This window comes from Callorhinus ursinus, unplaced genomic scaffold, assembly GCF_003265705.2.
Source record: "Callorhinus ursinus isolate GAN/ISIS: 27379988/994484 unplaced genomic scaffold, GSC_fseal_2.0 scaffold121, whole genome shotgun sequence".
Classification (NCBI taxonomy): Eukaryota; Metazoa; Chordata; class Mammalia; order Carnivora; family Otariidae; genus Callorhinus; species Callorhinus ursinus.
The window spans coordinates 175,158-192,505 of NW_027397183.1; the positions used below are offsets into that span (position 1 = coordinate 175,158).

The following is a 17,348-nucleotide window of genomic DNA, read 5'->3' on the forward strand; positions in this document are numbered from 1 at the left end:
TCTAATTCCTGGTACTGTGGTTTGGGTTTTCCATGGGATTAGCCACTAGTGTCATCACCCACAGACTTTTATTGAACACCTACACTACGCAGGGCATAATACTAAGAGGTAGAGATTCAAAAAGCTAAGAAGCACCATGGTCCCAACTTTAGAAGTTTATAGCCTAGTTAAGAAGATGGGGTCTAATATTACAGTAATTATACTGGTTCCACAACCCACACCCCATACCAGTTCATAGTTTCTGGTCCCTTCAAAAGCTTTAATGCCACAGGGCAACGTAGGCCGAGTCACACAGACAGAACTAAGTGACGTGCGACTGGCAAGGTTTGGTTTGTGGGCTGGCTGTGTTCACATGTTGGGACTCCCCCGGGTGGGAGGGGAAATGATATCACTGTCACCAGCTCTTCATTTTCCGCATCCCAGGGTGAGATAAATAAGGTTAAGAAGTAAAAAGTCTCTGTCTCCCACGTCTACCATCTATTCCAAACCCGAGGAAAGCATGAACTGCCTGGCAACAACAAAGGATAGGAAAAAAAGGAAGAGAAAGAAACTGCCGAAGTCGACTTGGGTTCTTTGGATATTGAGATGATGCCTCCAGGGGGCAGCACCAGGGCAGAGAAATAGGCTAAGATCGCTCAGTTCTCCTTTCCTTGGTCTGGGGCTCCCCGGAGTTCCCACCATCACTCCTCCCATTTTATTTTTAGCTGCCAGTGGGAGGGGGCAGGATGGGAGGGAAAGTAAAGAAAACAGAAAAGGAGAGGGACAGAGGCACAGAGGACTTCTCACACGGACAGAGAACAAGCAGGCATGAAGCTCGCCCTCATCCCTCACCTGCTCTCGCCCATCATGTTCCTGACAGGTGAGGGGGGTTAATTTCTTGGTTCCTGGCGGGAAAGGAAGGTGTATGGGTTGTTTGGCATCGAGACCTTCTGGGTTAAAATCTTTGGAGTTAGGGTGAGAAGTTCACACTGATTCTGCGAGTCGTGTGTGTATGTTTTCATTCTTATGCCCACACATACGAGGGCTTCGGGATGCAGACGGGCAGGGCTTTGGGTCAGATTTGTGTCCCATTATCTAAAATCTTTTATCCTAAGCCCTGAAGGAGTGAGTGGATCAAAAAGAAATATGATGTGACCTTCCACGTGGCTAGTCTGATTCCGCTTATTCTCCTCCCAACTTCCTTCTACCCTTGTGGGGGGGGGGGGTCTCTCGAGCCCGAGGCATAACTAACTGTGTGGTGAGAACTCAGTTTATCTAACCGATGAGCTCCAGTTGCTGGTCATACAGCCCTGCCAGTTTTCTGGATGCAAAAAGGCTCACATAGAAAACACCTTTCTGAGAAGGAACGTGGTTTGAGACAGAGCTTATAGCCATTGGTAGTGGGGGTGGTGGGGGTGGCCTGAGAGGGGGTTGCTTGAAAGGAGAGAGCAAGACAGGGAAGAACCATGGGAGGGACGAGAGGCTTGGAATTTTTCCTCCCCACTGCCCTGTAATCTTTGTTTCCTAAAATACCAGCTCTGATTTCTTTACATTTTTTAAATTTAATTTTATTTTCAAGTAAATTCTATGCCCAACGTGGGGCTTGAACTCATGACGCTGAGGTCAAGAATAGCATGCTCTACTGACTGAGCCAGCCAGGTACCCCATATCAGCTCTGATTTTAAAGGGCTTGGGGTCGGGTGCCTGGGTGGCTCAGTTGGTTAAGCGACTGCCTTCGGCTCAGGTCATGATCCTGGAGTCCCGGGATCGAGTCCCGCATCGGGCTTCCTGCTCAGCAGGGAGTCTGCTTCTCCCTCTGACCCTCTTCCCTCTCGTGCTTTCTATCTCTCATTCTCTCTCTCTCTCAAATAAATAAATAAAATCTTTAAAAAAATAAATAAATAAAGGGCTTGGGGTTGGTGGGGGTGGGGGTGAGACTCAGCCAGGACAAGAGTAGGGGGGTGTCTTTAGAGTGGGCTGAAAGTTAAGGAAGAAAGGCAGGTAAGCAGGGGGGCAGTTGGGAGGGTGGATGAGTTAGAAAAGAAGTGGGTTGTGGGAAACCTTGGGGTGATGGTACCCTTGGTAAGGATGGTTGGCAAACCATGTGTGTGGGCAGGCGAGTGGCCCCACCCAGTTAATTACCCCTGAGGTTTTCAGGGTTGGAATCATGCAGGGACTTAGGCAGTGGAGAAGGAGACAGAGAGTGTGACCGTGACACTGGGAGTCGTGAAGAGACAGAAAGAGGAGAGACCAGGCAGTACTCACTAGCCTCTTGTCCTCCCTGAGGTCCTGCATTTGGGGAGAATCTGGAAGGAACAGTTGTTCTGAGCTGCGGAAAGGCCCTCTCCCTCTTTGAGTCTTGCAGCTTCTGGGGGAGGATGTGTAGGAGGAATGACGTGGACACCAAGAACGTGACCCTTCCAGCCATGTCTGTGAGTGAGACTGCAGGGGTGGGTATGGAAATAGAGCTCCGTGTGCCGATAGAGCACGGCAGAGGGCCACAGGTTGGACAGCTGGCCTGAAACACAGGAAGAAGACCATCCTCGCTTGGAGCTCTGAGGACATGAGTAAAGAAACAGGGAGATTGACTGAGATCAAAATGTTCCCTTCATGCTTCCTCCCTGGTTGTACCGCTCTGGGCGTTCAGTAGCCTCTCTGACCGCTGCCTCCTATTCTTATGACCCTGCCCCCCAGGTCTGTGCTCCCCCTTTAATCTGGATGTGCATCGCCCACGCCTATTCCCAGGGCCACCCGAGGCTGAATTTGGATATAGTGTCTTACAACATGTCGGGGGTGGACGTCGATGGTGAGGCGGAAACCAGAGGGACATGGGATTGGGACTGTGGTGGAGCTCTTAAAGGGGAGGCAAGGCAGACGGGAATCTAAATGCATCTGGTCTTTTTGGAAGTGGCTGGGATTCGGGACTTGCTACCCCCATGCATTTTCCCTCTGGCCTCTCTCAAAGGTCATGTGCACAATGCTTATACTCATGTCCTTCTCCCAGGATGCTGGTGGGTGCCCCCTGGGATGGGCCTTCAGGTGACAGAAGAGGGGACGTTTATCGCTGCCCTGTAGGGGGTTCCCACAGTGCTCCGTGTGCCAAAGGCCACTTGGGTAAGAAGATGCCTCACTCTTCCACTCCTACCCCCTAACCTGATATGCTAGTAGCCACCTCACCTTCACCCCCGTATCCTACATACTCCCTTGTCGTTGACTTGATCCTGATCTCATCCTCTTTCAAAATCACCCTAAATTCAAGAAGCTCATGTGTGACCCCATGATCTCATTCTTTCCCACCCCCTTCCAACCAGGTGACTATCCACTGGGAAATTCATCTCATCCTGCTGTGAATATGCACCTGGGAATGTCTCTACTAGAGACAGATAATGATGGGGGATTCATGGTGAGCTAAGGAAAGGGTGGTGACGGGGTCTCTGAGGGATTTTGGCAGAGAAAAGAGCAGTATGGTAAGGGAAACTGGTCTATGTGAAGGGGTCAAGGTCAAGAAGCTTAAAACCCTAGAAAGCAAAGAGGAGAATCCCAGGTTTCAGTGCCTCTTGGACTAGGGGCAAGTGTTGAGAGTGCGCTCCCAAGCCCCGGGGGTAATCCTTCTCCTGCCCCTCCCTAGGCTTGTGCCCCTCTCTGGTCTCGTGCTTGTGGCTCGTCTGTCTTCAGTTCTGGGATATGTGCCCATGTAGATGCTTCATTCCGGCCCCAGGGAAGCCTGGCACCCACTGCACAACGTGAGCCACAAGAAGGGCCTGAGGACTCAGTCCCCAGAACTGGGTGCAGGGTGGGAAAAAGATGGGGCAACAGGGTATGATGCTGGACAGGGGGCCTGCATAGCTTTCCTCATTGTTACCGAATGTGCCTGCAAATGTTCCATGTTTCCTAACAGATTAGAATTCAGACTCTTTGCCAGGGCATCAAGACTCCATGAACTGATCTAACCAACTTCAAAAACTCAACTCTCACTCTACCCCTCCATGCGCTGTGCCTTGGCCATGGCCTTTCTCTCCCCATTCTCCTCTTTGTCATCTATTTTTATACCTCTTTGTCCTTTTATTTAAAGTGTTCTCCACGCAAGTGTCTTTTCTTATATTCTCCTCTCCTCAAACCTCTTCCGTTGCCTCCTCCTTTGATTCCCTACTATCAGAACGGACCCTCTGTTGTCCTATAGCACAGAGCGGTGCTCTGTTTCTCCCTAGCACTCGATTCCTCCTCCTCCTCCTCCTCCTCCTTCTCTCTTCTTCTCCTTCTTCTTCTTGTAAATTATATGCATGCCCATCTCCTCTTTCACTCATTTCTACATTGACCCAGGGCCTGGCATACTACCGTCCTTGCATGTTCAGAAGGGCCTAAAACGTGTTTGAATGGAATGGACCCTCCTCCGACCTCCTCCCTTGTTGTCCCCATGTCCAATATCCTTCTACCCCTCTGTTCCTCATCAGCATCCCCCTCCTCCTAGGCTGTCCCACCTACATGGATGTTGTCATCGTCTTGGATGGCTCCAATAGCATCTACCCCTGGTCTGAAGTTCAGACTTTCCTACGAAGACTGGTAGGGAGACTGTTCATTGACCCAGAGCAGATACAGGTAAGAGAAGGCAATATGGCGGGGCTTGTAGGGGGAGAGAGAGCAGGGGCAGGGTGGTGAGGAGGTAAATGTAGGTCGTGTCTTCAGTAGTAGCCCTGCCCTCACGTCCCTCAGTGCACGCATTCCATGTGAGCGCACACTTTGTTCTCAGGTGGGACTGGTACAGTATGGGGAGAGCCCTGTGCATGAGTGGTCCCTGGGAGATTTCCGAACAAAGGAAGAAGTGGTGAGGGCTGCGAGGAACCTGAGTCGGCGAGAGGGACGAGAAACAAAGACTGCCCAAGCAATCCTGGTGGCCTGGTGAGGCATTGGGAAGGGGAGCCTGGGAGGCCAGAGTGAGGAGGGCCTAGAAGGGTTAGGGAGGGTCTGAAGTACAGAGCGTCCACCCCAGGATGTCTGTTATGCTTTCCTTTGTGTGCACACTGGTGGTTGGGGAAGGCTAAGCTGGCTGTCTTTGCACATCTCACCACATTCTCCAAAGTGTCTATGTCTGTGTCTTTCCACGTTTCCGATTGATTTATCTCTGTAGACGGAACTCTCTCGATCCCTGCACTCTCACTTCGATCTTGGCCTTCAGGTTCTTCACCACTCAAGTCCTAGCCCGCTTGCCAGACGTGATTCAGAACTCGTCTCTGGGAAGACTCCCCTGTCCCGCCCCCGTCCTTGATTTTACACTTCTCTGAATATGTGTCCTTTCCCCAGTGCAATATTTGCTGAATGAATCTACGAGTGAATGGATTTTGTACTTATTTGCCTGGAGTATATGCTGCTTTATATGTTCTATGTCATTCAAACATTTTAGCCCTTACTGTGTGCCAGTCTCCGTGCCAGACACTGACAGGGAAATGGAGTAAAAGGGGAGGTGCCTGACCTCAGTGAACTGCGACAGTGGGTTGTGTGTGTGTGTGTGTGTGTGTGTGTGTGTGTGTGTGTGTGTGTATCTGCATACACGTGATCACACCTCACTCCTTTCTCTCTCTTCTCAGCACAGAAGGATTCAGTCCGTCCCATGGGGGCCGACCAGAGGCTGCCAGGCTGCTGGTGGTTGTCACTGACGGAGAATCGCACGATGGAGAGGAGCTTCCTGCAGCACTCAAGGCCTGTGAGGCTGGAAGAGTGACCCGCTATGGGATCGCGGTGAGAATCTCCTCTGGGTCTGGCAGGATGGAGGGGGGATGGTGACATTGAGGACTGGGAACTTGAAGAGAATGGGCATTAACCACTTCCCAAAGATCGGCCGTATTTCCCTTCCTTCACCTTAGTTGGCCTGCTTTAACATCCCACTCCGCATAGCTAACTGACCCCACCTGGGTCTCCTGATCCCAGGTCCTTGGCCACTACCTCCGGAGGCAGCGAGACCCCACCTCTTTCCTGCGGGAAATCAGGACGATTGCCAGTGATCCAGATGAGAGATTCTTCTTCAATGTCACAGATGAAGCTGCGCTGACTGACATTGTGGATGCCCTAGGAGACCGGATCTTTGGCCTTGAGGGTAATGACTACCTGAAGAAATGGAGGACAGGAAAGGGGGGGTTCAGGGTGTAGGTGGGGTTCTGTGGGGAGTTCAGTATGTCAAAGGAAATGTCTTCCCTGATTCTGCTTTGATATTTTCTCGTGCTCAGGGTCCCATGGAGAAAATGAAAGCTCTTTTGGGCTGGAAATGTCTCAGATTGGTTTCTCTACTCATCGACTAAAGGTTGGACCGACTCTGACCCCTCTGTGACCCCCCCCTCAACGTCTGACTCCTCCCAACCTGAGACTCAGGCAACTTCAACCCAGGGCTCTTCTAGCTTCCTCCTTTAACCAGTGCCCATGCTGACCTTCCCATGCCTTTCCAACTGACCCCAGCATACTCTTAGTGACCTTCTCACTCCTGGGGTTTTTACTCCTCATTTCCTGTTGTCTTCTCAAGTGACCCCATCTGTTTCTGCCAAACAGGATGGGATTCTCTTTGGAATGGTGGGGGCCTATGACTGGGGGGGCTCCGTGTTATGGCTTGAAGAAGGTCACCACCTTTTCCCCCCACGGACAGCCTTGGAAGACGAGTTCCCCCCTGCTTTGCAGAACCACGCAGCCTACTTGGGTGAGTAGCAGAGGGTTGCAGGGGATGAGGGGGTGAGGAGGAAATGTTTCACCAGTGGAGGGTGTGAGAGCAGTTTCTCACTGATCTGCTACTTTCCTTGGGACCTGCTCCTGTGCCTTTAGGGAACCCTCCTACTCTGACCCCATCTTTTTTCCCTTTCACCCCTGATTCCCTGCCCACTTCTAGGTTACTCTGTTTCCTCCATGCTTTTGCGGGGTGGACGCCGCCTCTTTCTCTCCGGGGCTCCTCGGTTTAGACATAGAGGAAAGGTCATCGCCTTCCAGCTTAAGAAAGATGGGGCTGTGAGGGTTGCCCAGAGCCTCCAGGGGGAGCAGGTAGGGTATGCAAGGGAGGGTGGGACCTTGGATCCTGAGGGACCTCCAGGCTGTGGGGGAGGAAAGGGAAGAGCCAAGAGAGGAGCCTGAAAAGTCTTTGCTGAATTCTGGCTGGCGGAGTCCGTCAGGGGTGTGAGGACCAGACCGGCAGGCTGGTGGGTACTTCGCACTTGTCCACGATCACCTTGTCTTTTCTTTGGGGTCCCACTCCCCACCACTCCCCAGATTGGCTCCTACTTTGGCAGTGAGCTCTGCCCATTGGATACGGATGGGGACGGAATAACGGATGTCTTACTTGTGGCAGCCCCCATGTTCCTGGGGCCCCAGAACAAGGAGACAGGGCGGGTTTATGTGTATCTGGTGGGCCAGGTGAGAGTTGCTGGCTCCCCTTGAACTTGTCTTTGGGGGGTGGAGGGAAGAAGGAAGGGAAGGCGCATCCATTCACCCATTCACGGGCTGGCTGAGAGGTTGGGACTGCCGGCTCAGCGTCTTCTGTCTTCTCCCTCCACCAGCAGTCCTTGCTGACACTCCAGGGAACACTTCAGCCGGAACCCCCCCAGGATGCTCGGTTTGGCTTTGCCATGGGTGCCCTTCCTGATCTGAACCAAGATGGTTTTGCTGATGTGGCCGTGGGGGCACCCCTGGAGGATGGGCACCACGGAGCGCTGTACCTGTATCATGGCACCCGGAGTGGGCTCAGGCCCCGGCCCGCCCAGGTCAGGAGTGTCCGGATAAAGCAGGGGCACGGGTGGGAGGAAGGGGAAGCGGGATGTGCTCCTTTTTCGTCATTGTTTCCCTGACCTGGAGACCCAAACTGGACAAGTGCTCTTTTATCAGTAGTCAAAAAGGTGAGGTGGTAGGGCAGGATACAGGTTGTTGTACGAGGGACTCCTGGACACAGGCTAGTTTCTTTTATTACTTCTTATTCTCTCTCTCTTTTTTAAGATTTTATTTATTTGAGACAGAGAGTGCACAAGCCAGGGGGAGAGGCGGAGGGAGAAGCAGACTCCCCCCTGAGCAGGGAGCCCGATGTGGGGCTCAATCCCAGGACCCTGGGATCATGACCTGAGCCGAAGGCAGACGCTTAGCCGACTGAGCCACCCAGGCGCCCACCTTCTTATTCTCTTACTCCTTATTGTGAGTGTGCCAGGTGGGCGGCCTGGGTCACCGGGCATGAGAGTCCCAGCACAGTCTCCTCTCTCTTCCACTCAGAGGATTGCTGCCATCTCCATGCCACAGGCCCTCAGCTACTTTGGCCGGAGTGTGGATGGCCGGCTGGATCTGGATGGAGATGACCTGGTAGATGTGGCTGTGGGTGCCCAGGGGGCAGCCGTCCTGCTCAGGTGAGCCGCACCAGCTCAGAAGGCGGTGGGCAGCGTGGTGCAGCTGTGAAAAGCAAGGGCTTGGGAGTCACAGACTTAGATTTGGATTTCTTTCTTTCTTTTTCTTTTTTTTTTTTTTTTTTAGGATTTTATTTATTTGAGAGAGCAAGAGAGAGCACTAGCCGGGGGAGGGGCAGAGGGAGAGAGAGGAGCAGGCTCCTGCTGGGATCATGACCTGAGCTGAAGGCAGACGCTTAACTGACTGAACCGCCCAGGCGCCCCTAGATTTGGATTTCTTGACCAACTTGCTCTGTTCCTCCATTTCCTAGTTTTTAGAAATGGGAATAATCATAGTGCCTGCCTCATAGGCTTGTTGTGAGGATTCAGTGCCACAATCGGGTAAAGATCTTGACGCAGTGCCTAGCACATGGCAAGTACTTCTTCAATGTCAGCTATCATCTTTCTGCCGGAAGGTTCCGGGGAGGGTGACACGCGTACATCTAGCTCCTCGTTCTTGCCTTTGACCTCTGGGAGGCCAACACCGGGGACTGCCTTCTTCAAAGGGCTTTCCTCTAACTGCTAGAATTTCTTTCCCACCCTGCTCCCAGCTCCCGGCCCATTGTCCACCTGGCCCCCTCACTGGAGGTGACCCCGCCAGCCATCAGTGTGGTTCAGAGGGACTGCAGCCGGCGAGGCCAGGAGGCAGCCTGCCTATCTGCCACCCTTTGCTTCCAAGTGACCTCGCGCACCCCTGGCCGCTGGGATCGCCGATTCTGTGAGTGACCGGAGCGGCCTAAGCAACTCTCAACCCCGCCGGCCTCGGTCTCTGGACCGCCCTTCACCCTCGCTCCTGCCTGCCCCGTCCAGATTTGCGGTTTACAGCATCCCTGGATGAGTGGACGGCGGGGGCACGTGCTGCATTTGATGGCTCTGGCCAGAGGCTGTCCCCTCGGAGGCTCCGGCTCAGCGCCGGGAATGTCACTTGCGAGGCACTACGCTTCCATGTGCTGGTGAGGAGGGGCAGTAAGTGCTTTGCATCAGGGCCTGGGAGCAAGGGGAAGGCGGATTGGAGGACGAATTCCCGCTGGATTGGCAAAAAAGCCAAAGCCGAAGGTGGGAAAACCAGGAAGGTCAGCGTCTGGGGGCAGGCTGATCTGGGTTTGAAGCCTAGCTCCACCGTTTGCCGCTTGTCAACTCTGGCAAGCCACACAACCTGCACGCCTCAGGTTCCTTGCCTAAAAGGAGGAGATACTAATAATACCTACATTGTGGGAGTTGTGTTAGAATTCAATGTAATGGTATTGAGAAAACCTTTGGACAGTACCCAGCACATAGAAGGTGCCCAGTACATGATCACTATAATCGTCTCATTCTGCCAGGGGCCTGGGCTGTACCCCTAACCCAGGCCCCCCATGATCCTTGACTCTGGTTTTCCTCAGGATACCTCAGATTACCTCCGGCCCCTGGCCTTGACTGTGACCTTTGCATTGGACAACACCACGAAGCCAGGGCCTGTGCTGGATGAGGGCTCACCTACCTCCATACAAAAGCTGGTCAGCGGTGCCAAGCCCTGCCCTGCCCCTGGGTTCCAACACTGTCCTCAGTGAATTTGAGAGACATGGAGGGTGGACACCTGATATCACAGCGAAATCTGACCTGGGCATCCACTCTTCTCTTTTCACTTTTCCCCTAATTCCATTCCTTCCTCCTTGCCTTCCTATTGGGCCCTCAGCCCCTTCTTTCCCCTCTAGGTCCCCTTCTCGAAGGATTGTGGCCCTGACAATGAATGTGTCACAGACTTGGTGCTTCGAGCTAATATGGGCATCAAAGGCTCCAGGTGGGACAGACATGAACTGGCCAAACCAGGGTCACCTGAGACCAACTGGAAGGAACTTGAAGGGAGCTGGAGGGTTGTTTCTTGCCCAGGAAAGCAGAAGTGATGCTTCTGGGAGCTTTTTCAACTTCTGGGCTCTCCCTTATCCGCCACTCCTAGGAAGGACCCGTTCGTGGTTCGAGGAGGTCGGCAGAAAGTGTTGGTGTCAGCAACTCTGGAGAACAGGAAGGAAAATGCCTACAACACTAGCCTGAGTCTCAGCTTCTCTAGAAACCTCCACCTGGCCAGTTTCACGGCTCAGGTGCCTGGGGGGCGGGGTGGGGGTGGAGGTTTGGGAGGAGTCGGGGCAGGAGGAGGAAGAAGATTGGGGTATTGGCCTCGGCTGTGAAGGGCTCTAGAGAAAGGCTCAGTGTTTCGAGGCTGCGCGCAGGAGAGTACTTGCAGCTTCAGCTCCAGCCCTCACCCCCGTTCCTCTGCTCTCAGAGGGACAGCCCAGTGAAGGTGGAATGCACCGCCCCTTCCCCTCATGGCCGGCTCTGCAGTGTGGGGCACCCTGTCTTTCGGACCGGAGCCCAGGTGAGTGGGGGCCCAGAATGAGAAAGTGGCTCTGAGAGAGCGGGGACTGGAAACTGCAGGGCCTGGGAGTTTAGGGAAGGAGGCACACAACGGCTCCTGAAGAGGAAGATTCCATGACCCCATATGACCCCAGGTGACCTTCCTGCTGGAGTTTGAGTTTAGCTGCTCTTCCCTCCTGAGCCAGGTCCTTGTGAGGCTGACTGCCACCAGGTGAGAACAAAGGGAGCTTCCCCCCCCAGGCCTCTCCCGTTGGGTCTTATCGGGGAAGGGTTGTCTGAGAGGGGCTGGGACGTGAGCCTCTCCCCCTGACCCTACAGCAATAGCCTGGAGAGAAATGGGACCCTTCAGGATAACACAGCCCAGACCTCAGCCTACATTCAATATGAGCCCCACCTCCTATTCTCCAGGTATGGCTCAGCTCCCTGCTAGGACCCCGTTCTGACCCCAGACTCATACTCTGTGTTTCCTCCCTTTCCTTCCACGTGTTTTCCCCAAACCCGTGGGGCTGCTCCATCTTTTTGCCCTCAATCTCACTCAAGTTGAACCTTTTAAGCATCTTACTTTCCTAGGTGTGAGTATACCTATGCGTCCTAGGTATAGGGCTTTGCTGTAGGCCTTGGGGATTGAAGCTGCGGTGGCGGGTATGGGATGTGACTGTAAAGTTTGTACCAAGTCTACGTCACGTCCCATTTCGATCTTCTTTATGTATCCCCATCTCTTTATCCATGTGCTGGCTCTGCCTTCCCTGAATCCATGTCTGTGTGCTGCTCATGTGCCCCTGTGTCTGTGTCATGGCTGTGACCATGTACTTCCTGACTTGGTGTCCACGCAGTGAGTCCACTCTGCACCGCTATGAGGTCCACCCATACGGGACCCTCCCAGTGGGTCCCGAATTCAAAACCACTCTTAGGGTGAGAAGCTGGAGGGTCCTTGGCATGAGCAGGGGGAGGGGGAGGAGTCCTGGGCAAAGGAGGGGACGAGTCTCTCTTAGATGTCCGGGGGCGTCTAGGGTGAAGGGGAACAGATAAGGAAGGATCTTCTGTCTCCCACTTCTTCCCATTTCCAATCCTGCTCTTAGGTTCAGAACCTTGGCTGCTATGTGGTCAATGGCCTCATCATCTCGGCCCTCCTTCCAGCTGTAGCCCATGGGGGCAATTACTTCCTGTCATTGTCTCAAGTTATCACTGACAATGTGAGTCTGGGCTAAGGGCGTAGGGAACCCTGCCACCTCGATCTGGTGAACTTACCCAGCCCCCTATCTGCTGGGTCACTGCTCTCAGGGCTCCTCCCTCTGGGAGACCTTTCTTTTATACATGTGGCTTCTTTGGGGAGAAAGAAAGGGATTGCGCAGGGAAGAACCACAGAGCATGCGTGGATAGCATGCTCCTGCTCAGCCTGAAGTGGCTGGCCTCTCACCATCAAGAGGGTCGCTCAAGGTGCACCTTCCTCTAGGCAAGCTGCGCAGTAGAGAACCTGACCGAGCCCCCAAGGCGCCCTGTGCACCCAGAGGAGTTTCAGCACACAAACAGACTGGTATGAGTCGCAAGAAGGTGAAGGAGATATCCAGAGTGGGAATGCAGCGGGGAGCAGTAGATTTTGGAGCCTTGGGGCAGGAGTGGGGAGTAGGCGATTTTTCCACCCCAAGATCCTGATCTGTCTGTCTTTTCTGGCAGAACGGGAGTAACACTCGGTGTCAGGTTGTGAGGTGTCATCTTGGGCGACTGGCAAAGGGGACCGAGGTCTCTGTTGGACTACTGAGGCTGCTTCACAATGAATTTTTCCGGAGGGTAAATCTTTTCTTCTATTCTCCTCTTCTGCTCCTACCGGGAACTTCGGCATAGTCTTTGGAAAAGACTCAGGTTCAAGTTCCAGCTTTGCCTCCCATGAGCTGTTGGACCTTGAGCAAGTAATTTAATCTCTCTCTGATTCTTTCTCTTTATCTCTAAAGTGGGGAAGATAATACCTACTTCGTGGGGTTGTAAAGAATAAATGAATAACGAGATGGATTCCTTGTATTTTCCTCTGTTTATCATCCCTTGGTGCTGTATCAATAATCAACATTTATAGGATACCTAAATTCAGCCAATTAATGATCTATCAAGTGCCTGCTATAGAAAAAGGACCTGTAGTAGGTAGACACTGAGGAGAATATCCCCAACACTCAGCACCATGCCTAACTCATTATAGTGACTCAATACATTTCTCTTAAATGAATGAATAAATAGTCGATATTACACGCATGATAGGTATTGGAGGGTAATGGGAGGCCAGATTGTATAGCTGAAAGGGATCTAGGTTATGAAAGTTCTCCAAAGCTAGGGAGGTGAGATTGAACTCAATGTGATGGGCAGTCAGGAGTCAGTGTGAGTTTCTGAGCAGGGAAATGACATCTTAATTATAACGGCTATAACAGTGACTAGGGGCAATTTACTTTGAATAGCACAAGCTCCCTGGGATGTAGGCATATTTTATGGAAAGCTTAAGTCTGAGACACCATCCTTCTCTAAGTCTGGTTCTCTCTTTCTCTCTCCTCGGTATCCTTTTTTCAAATTCGTTCATTTATTTTTTCAGTAAAGCCTTATTGAGAAACCAGTGTGTACTTGGCACTGTGCTAGGCACTAGGCCCTAGAGACACATATGTTTATAAGACACAGCTCTTGACCTCAAGGATCTTCTAGTCCAGTGGTGAAAGACAGAGAAGTAAACAGAATATTATGACCTAATCCAGGGTGATGGGGGTTAGGAGGAAACACTTCCCTAATTCCCAGAGGGGATGATGTCTAAACTTCAGCCTGAAGGAAGGGTAGGGGTTAGCCAAAGAACTGGGAGTTAAATAATACTGGGTAGAGCAAACAGCACATATGAAGGGCCAGAGGCTTTCCCTCTGTTACCCTTCTGCTCTTTCTCCTTTGATCTCCAACCTTTTCTTCTGGTCTGGAAGATGCTGGAAGTTGTGCCTACCAGCCTCATCTTTACTGTTGGGGTTCTAAGACCACACCACCTGATGATGGCTCATTTTCAATGTCTTCCACAGGCCAAATTCAAGTCTCTGACAGTGGTCAGCACCTTTGAGCTGGGAGCTAAGGAGGGCAGTGTCCTGCAGCTGACAGAAGCCTCTCGTTGGAGTGAGGTGGGACCAAAGCCTGGGTTTGACAGCTACAGAAAGAGTGAGGGTGGGAATAGGGCAAGGGCACCTGGGGGCTTTTTTAGAGCAGAGGCATCCCATTAGGCAGGCAGCTGGAGAGTCAGAAGCAATAAATCAGGATGCTGCGGTCCCACTGCCTTTATTCCTGCCTCGGTTGCTTTCTTTTTATTCTTCTACTTCGAGGCTTCTATTTCACTCCGATAACGTGCGGTGAGGCGAGCTGGGAGAACGGGTGCAAGTACCGAACAGCTCTCCTCCCCATACAGAGCCTGCTGGAGGTGATTCAGACCCGCCCGGTCCTCATCTCCCTGTGGATTCTCACCGGCAGCGTCCTGGGAGGGCTGCTCCTACTCACTCTCCTTGTCTTCTGTCTTTGGAAGGTAAGCGCTGCTTTGGTGGGAAGTATGGGGCATGATGCCCATGAGTTGAGGGCTCCTCGAGGATAGCAGGGAGAACTGGATTTGTGCTGGGCAGCTAAGTAGGCTGTGGGTGTCCTGCCCGGACCGCTTTCACTCTACTCTACAAATGTTGGTTGAGTTAAACTAAGCCAAACAAAATAAACTAGAATCTCATTTTTGGAAGCAGAACAAAAGTGAAGATTTCAGACATATCTAAGGGCTGTTGGCAAGGTCCCCAGGCAGGACATTTGGCGATGACTCTTATCTCTTCCTCTACAGCTTGGCTTCTTTGCCCGAAAGAAAATTCCCGAGGAAGAAAAAAGAGAAGAGAAATAGGAGCGATGAATGTAGAATTAAGCCCTAGAAAGTCCTCTTGGCAGCTTCTCCAAAAGACTTGCGTAAGAGCCGTGGTCTGAGGGCTCAGATGGACAAGAAGAGCCTCTGGACTGTCTCCCCAGACCGGCAGCCTGACTTGACTTTTGCGTCATGAGCATGCTGCTGGCAAGAGATGAGGCCTTACCTCAGACGAGAAGGGCTGGCGCCCAAACCGGAAACACTCTCCCCCTGTGCTTCCCTCCTCATGATCCTGCTGCCACAGCCAACACTGGCGCCTTGGTTGGGGGCCCCCTTTTTCCTTATCCCCAGGAATCAAAAATTTTTTGCCTAGGTTCCCTGACTCCTTTTAGATTCCCCCCGACATCCTCCCTCAAATTTGGAAAGGATGAAGGCGAGCTTCCTCCATTCCCTGCCTCTCACCTTCCCGCCTGCTCCCCACTCCACAGAAGGGAGCTGATGTTGGCTTCGAAAAGTAAAGTCAACATCTGCTTCTTTCCTGTGGAGTCCGGTGATTCAGAGAGCCGGCTGGGGAGAGTCAACAGGAAACAAGGAGGGAGGAAGAAAAGCCACAAGAGACATTCTGTACAATTCCAAGGAACAGAGAAGCCTTTAGACGGGCAACTGCCATCCCCCTGAAACCTGAGACTTCGTGGTGCGCTAGCCCGCCCTCAGGTGCCTGGGAAACCGAGCTGCCCCAGGCCTAGCGCCTTCCCTGGGAGCGAAGCCAGGGCCGGGTGCCTGATGCTCCGGAGCCAGGGGCCCCCAGGTGGCTAGAGCTGGGATAGCAGAGAAGAGTCCCAGTGTTTCGGTCTTGGCCAGTGGAGAGAGTTGGGTACCCTGGGCGGTGTTTTCTCCTCTCTCGGGCCTCACACACTCATGAGCCCTCCTTGGGGCTATTATAGAAACTAGAGAGAAGGGAGATGATTTCTTCTTGACGGTGGGAAACCCCTTCACCGGCTTTGGGAAGCAGCAGCTCCGTAGGGTCTAAACTAGTCAGGTCTGCATTGACGAAGAAGCCAAAGTGGGTGGCAGGAGGTCCCTGGGGAGCAAGCCCTTACTTGCTTAGCATTGGTTGTGTGGCACAAAGAGCTCCTGGCAAAATGTTTCTGGGGCAACTGCAGTTATTCCTGGTAGGGTGGAATCAGTGTGCCAGCCCTTGCCTGATATTTACTGGAAAGTTCCAATTTCTATCTCTGGGTCACCTCACCACCTCTCCTCCCATTTTGTGGTCCTCGCCAGTAGTAGAGCGAATTACCTTCTCACCCATGACCGGGTAACTTATATTTCTTTGTAATCAAGCCTTTGGATACCAAAGTCCGTTATTGGTCTCCAAGGTGTGGCTCTGACGGCCATTTGAAGAATCCGCACCTGTTTCGTGCTGAGAAGAGAGGAGACCTGACCGGGCAGTTGACCAGCAGCCACAGAACTTGTTCTTGAGGCCTGACCACAATGTTTATCTTGACATGTCTCTGGTCTTTTGCACAGAACATTGTCTCTGTTTCCTAGCAGGGTGGACAGGATATCAGATGGTCAGCACAAATAAAGTTCAGTGTCAAATGACTTCTGGCTCTCTTTGAGTTCCCTAGGATATGGACCACTCAGGAATGGTGAGCGGGAGATCCTTGGACCACCTGAGACCTCTACAGTTGAGTTCCTGAAGGCAAAGTTATAAGATATTCGAAATGTTTTACGTGACTCTCCCACTGGAGACGTCTTCTAGCTTCCTGCAATCCTCACCTACTTAAGTGACTACAGAGTATAAACCGTGTAGGTTTGGAAAGCACATTAAGCCTAGATTGAAACCCCAGGTCTGCCATGTATTAGCTGTGTGGCCTTGGGCAAGTCATAACTACCCTGAGCCTGAGATAACAGTAAGAGGCTGTGTGGTACAGTGGTTAAGAATGAAGACAGACTTGGGTTTAAATCTCAGCTATACCACTTTTGACCTTGCGCAGATTTAATTTCTTTAAGTCTTGGCTTTCTTGTCTTTAAACTTACTAGGGTTGTGAGGACCAATGAGATAATTCAAGTAAAGTGATACTCAATAAAGGTTAACTATTGTTATAAAAATATTTTGTCATAAAATAATCGATCTTCGTGGAGCACTGGGTGTTATGCGCAAACAATGAATCATGGAACACTGCATCAAAAACTAATGATGTAATGTATGGTGATTAACATAACAAAAAAATTACAAAATACAATAAAATAAAATAATCTATCTTCCTGTATATCGTGAGGATTAAGTCAGAAGGTATATCAAAGCACCAGGTGGTGCTCCCAATCTGGTGGCCCACCTCCCCTTTACACAGGCCCTGAAGATTTGTTTCCCCTATGTGCTATTGTCTCCTGCCACCAAATCTTATCCCATGCCTCATCCCCTTTGAAATAAGCCCTCATGCCCACTAAGGCAATAATTAGAAGGTTCTAATGGTAGAAATCAAGTCTATTTGATTTTTTTTAGACATCCAGTGTTCTTCCAGTGCCCTCAAGGAACATGTGCACTTAAGCAACAGCCTTAGAAATAAGACCCTGTCTCTTTCTCTCTGTTGCCTAACTCCAAAAATGGTGGCCGGTCTGGCCAGTAGGCCAGGACAACCGTTCTGTGGCAAACTGATGAGTTGTTGTGGCAGAAGGAGGCCATGGTGACACCTCAGTGCACTTCATATAAGCTAGCACTTGATGGAGCATACTCTTTCTGATGTGATGTGGACAGATCTCCCCTCTTTATCCCCAGTCGGCAC

General features: G+C 51.8%; 1 protein-coding gene across 2 annotated transcripts; it reads left to right on the top strand.

Annotated features, from left to right (window-relative positions):
* The first annotated feature begins 754 nt into the window (after positions 1-754).
* Positions 755-16,769, top strand: ITGA10 (integrin subunit alpha 10). Of its 2 annotated transcripts, XM_025858494.2 has the most exons (30): positions 755-859; positions 2,674-2,785; positions 2,984-3,093; positions 3,291-3,382; positions 3,608-3,722; positions 4,448-4,575; positions 4,727-4,875; positions 5,562-5,712; positions 5,902-6,067; positions 6,198-6,271; positions 6,514-6,658; positions 6,845-6,993; positions 7,219-7,362; positions 7,506-7,709; positions 8,206-8,336; positions 8,924-9,090; positions 9,183-9,325; positions 9,755-9,868; positions 10,067-10,152; positions 10,309-10,450; positions 10,633-10,725; positions 10,859-10,935; positions 11,043-11,132; positions 11,558-11,636; positions 11,804-11,917; positions 12,178-12,258; positions 12,399-12,512; positions 13,760-13,855; positions 14,137-14,250; positions 14,548-16,769. In XM_025858494.2, the coding sequence occupies exons 1-30, from the start codon at positions 808-810 to the stop codon at positions 14,602-14,604; spliced, it is 3,489 nt and encodes a 1,162-aa protein (XP_025714279.1). In that variant the 5' UTR covers positions 755-807; the 3' UTR covers positions 14,605-16,769. The 2 variants fall into 2 exon arrangements, with proteins under 2 accessions (XP_025714279.1, XP_073745989.1); XM_073889888.1 differs by lacking the exons at positions 3,291-3,382; positions 3,608-3,722.
* The last annotated feature ends 579 nt before the right edge of the window (positions 16,770-17,348 follow it).

Excerpts from the sequence above, each read along its gene's own strand:
- ITGA10 (XM_025858494.2), top strand. The coding sequence starts at position 808 with ATGAAGCTCGCCCTCATCCCTCACCTGCTCTCGCCCATCATGTTCCTG. Across the intron at positions 8,337-8,923 it reads GGGGCAGCCGTCCTGCTCAG|CTCCCGGCCCATTGTCCACC; the intron begins GTGAGCCGCACC and ends CCCTGCTCCCAG. Across the intron at positions 10,153-10,308 it reads ATGGGCATCAAAGGCTCCAG|GAAGGACCCGTTCGTGGTTC; the intron begins GTGGGACAGACA and ends CGCCACTCCTAG.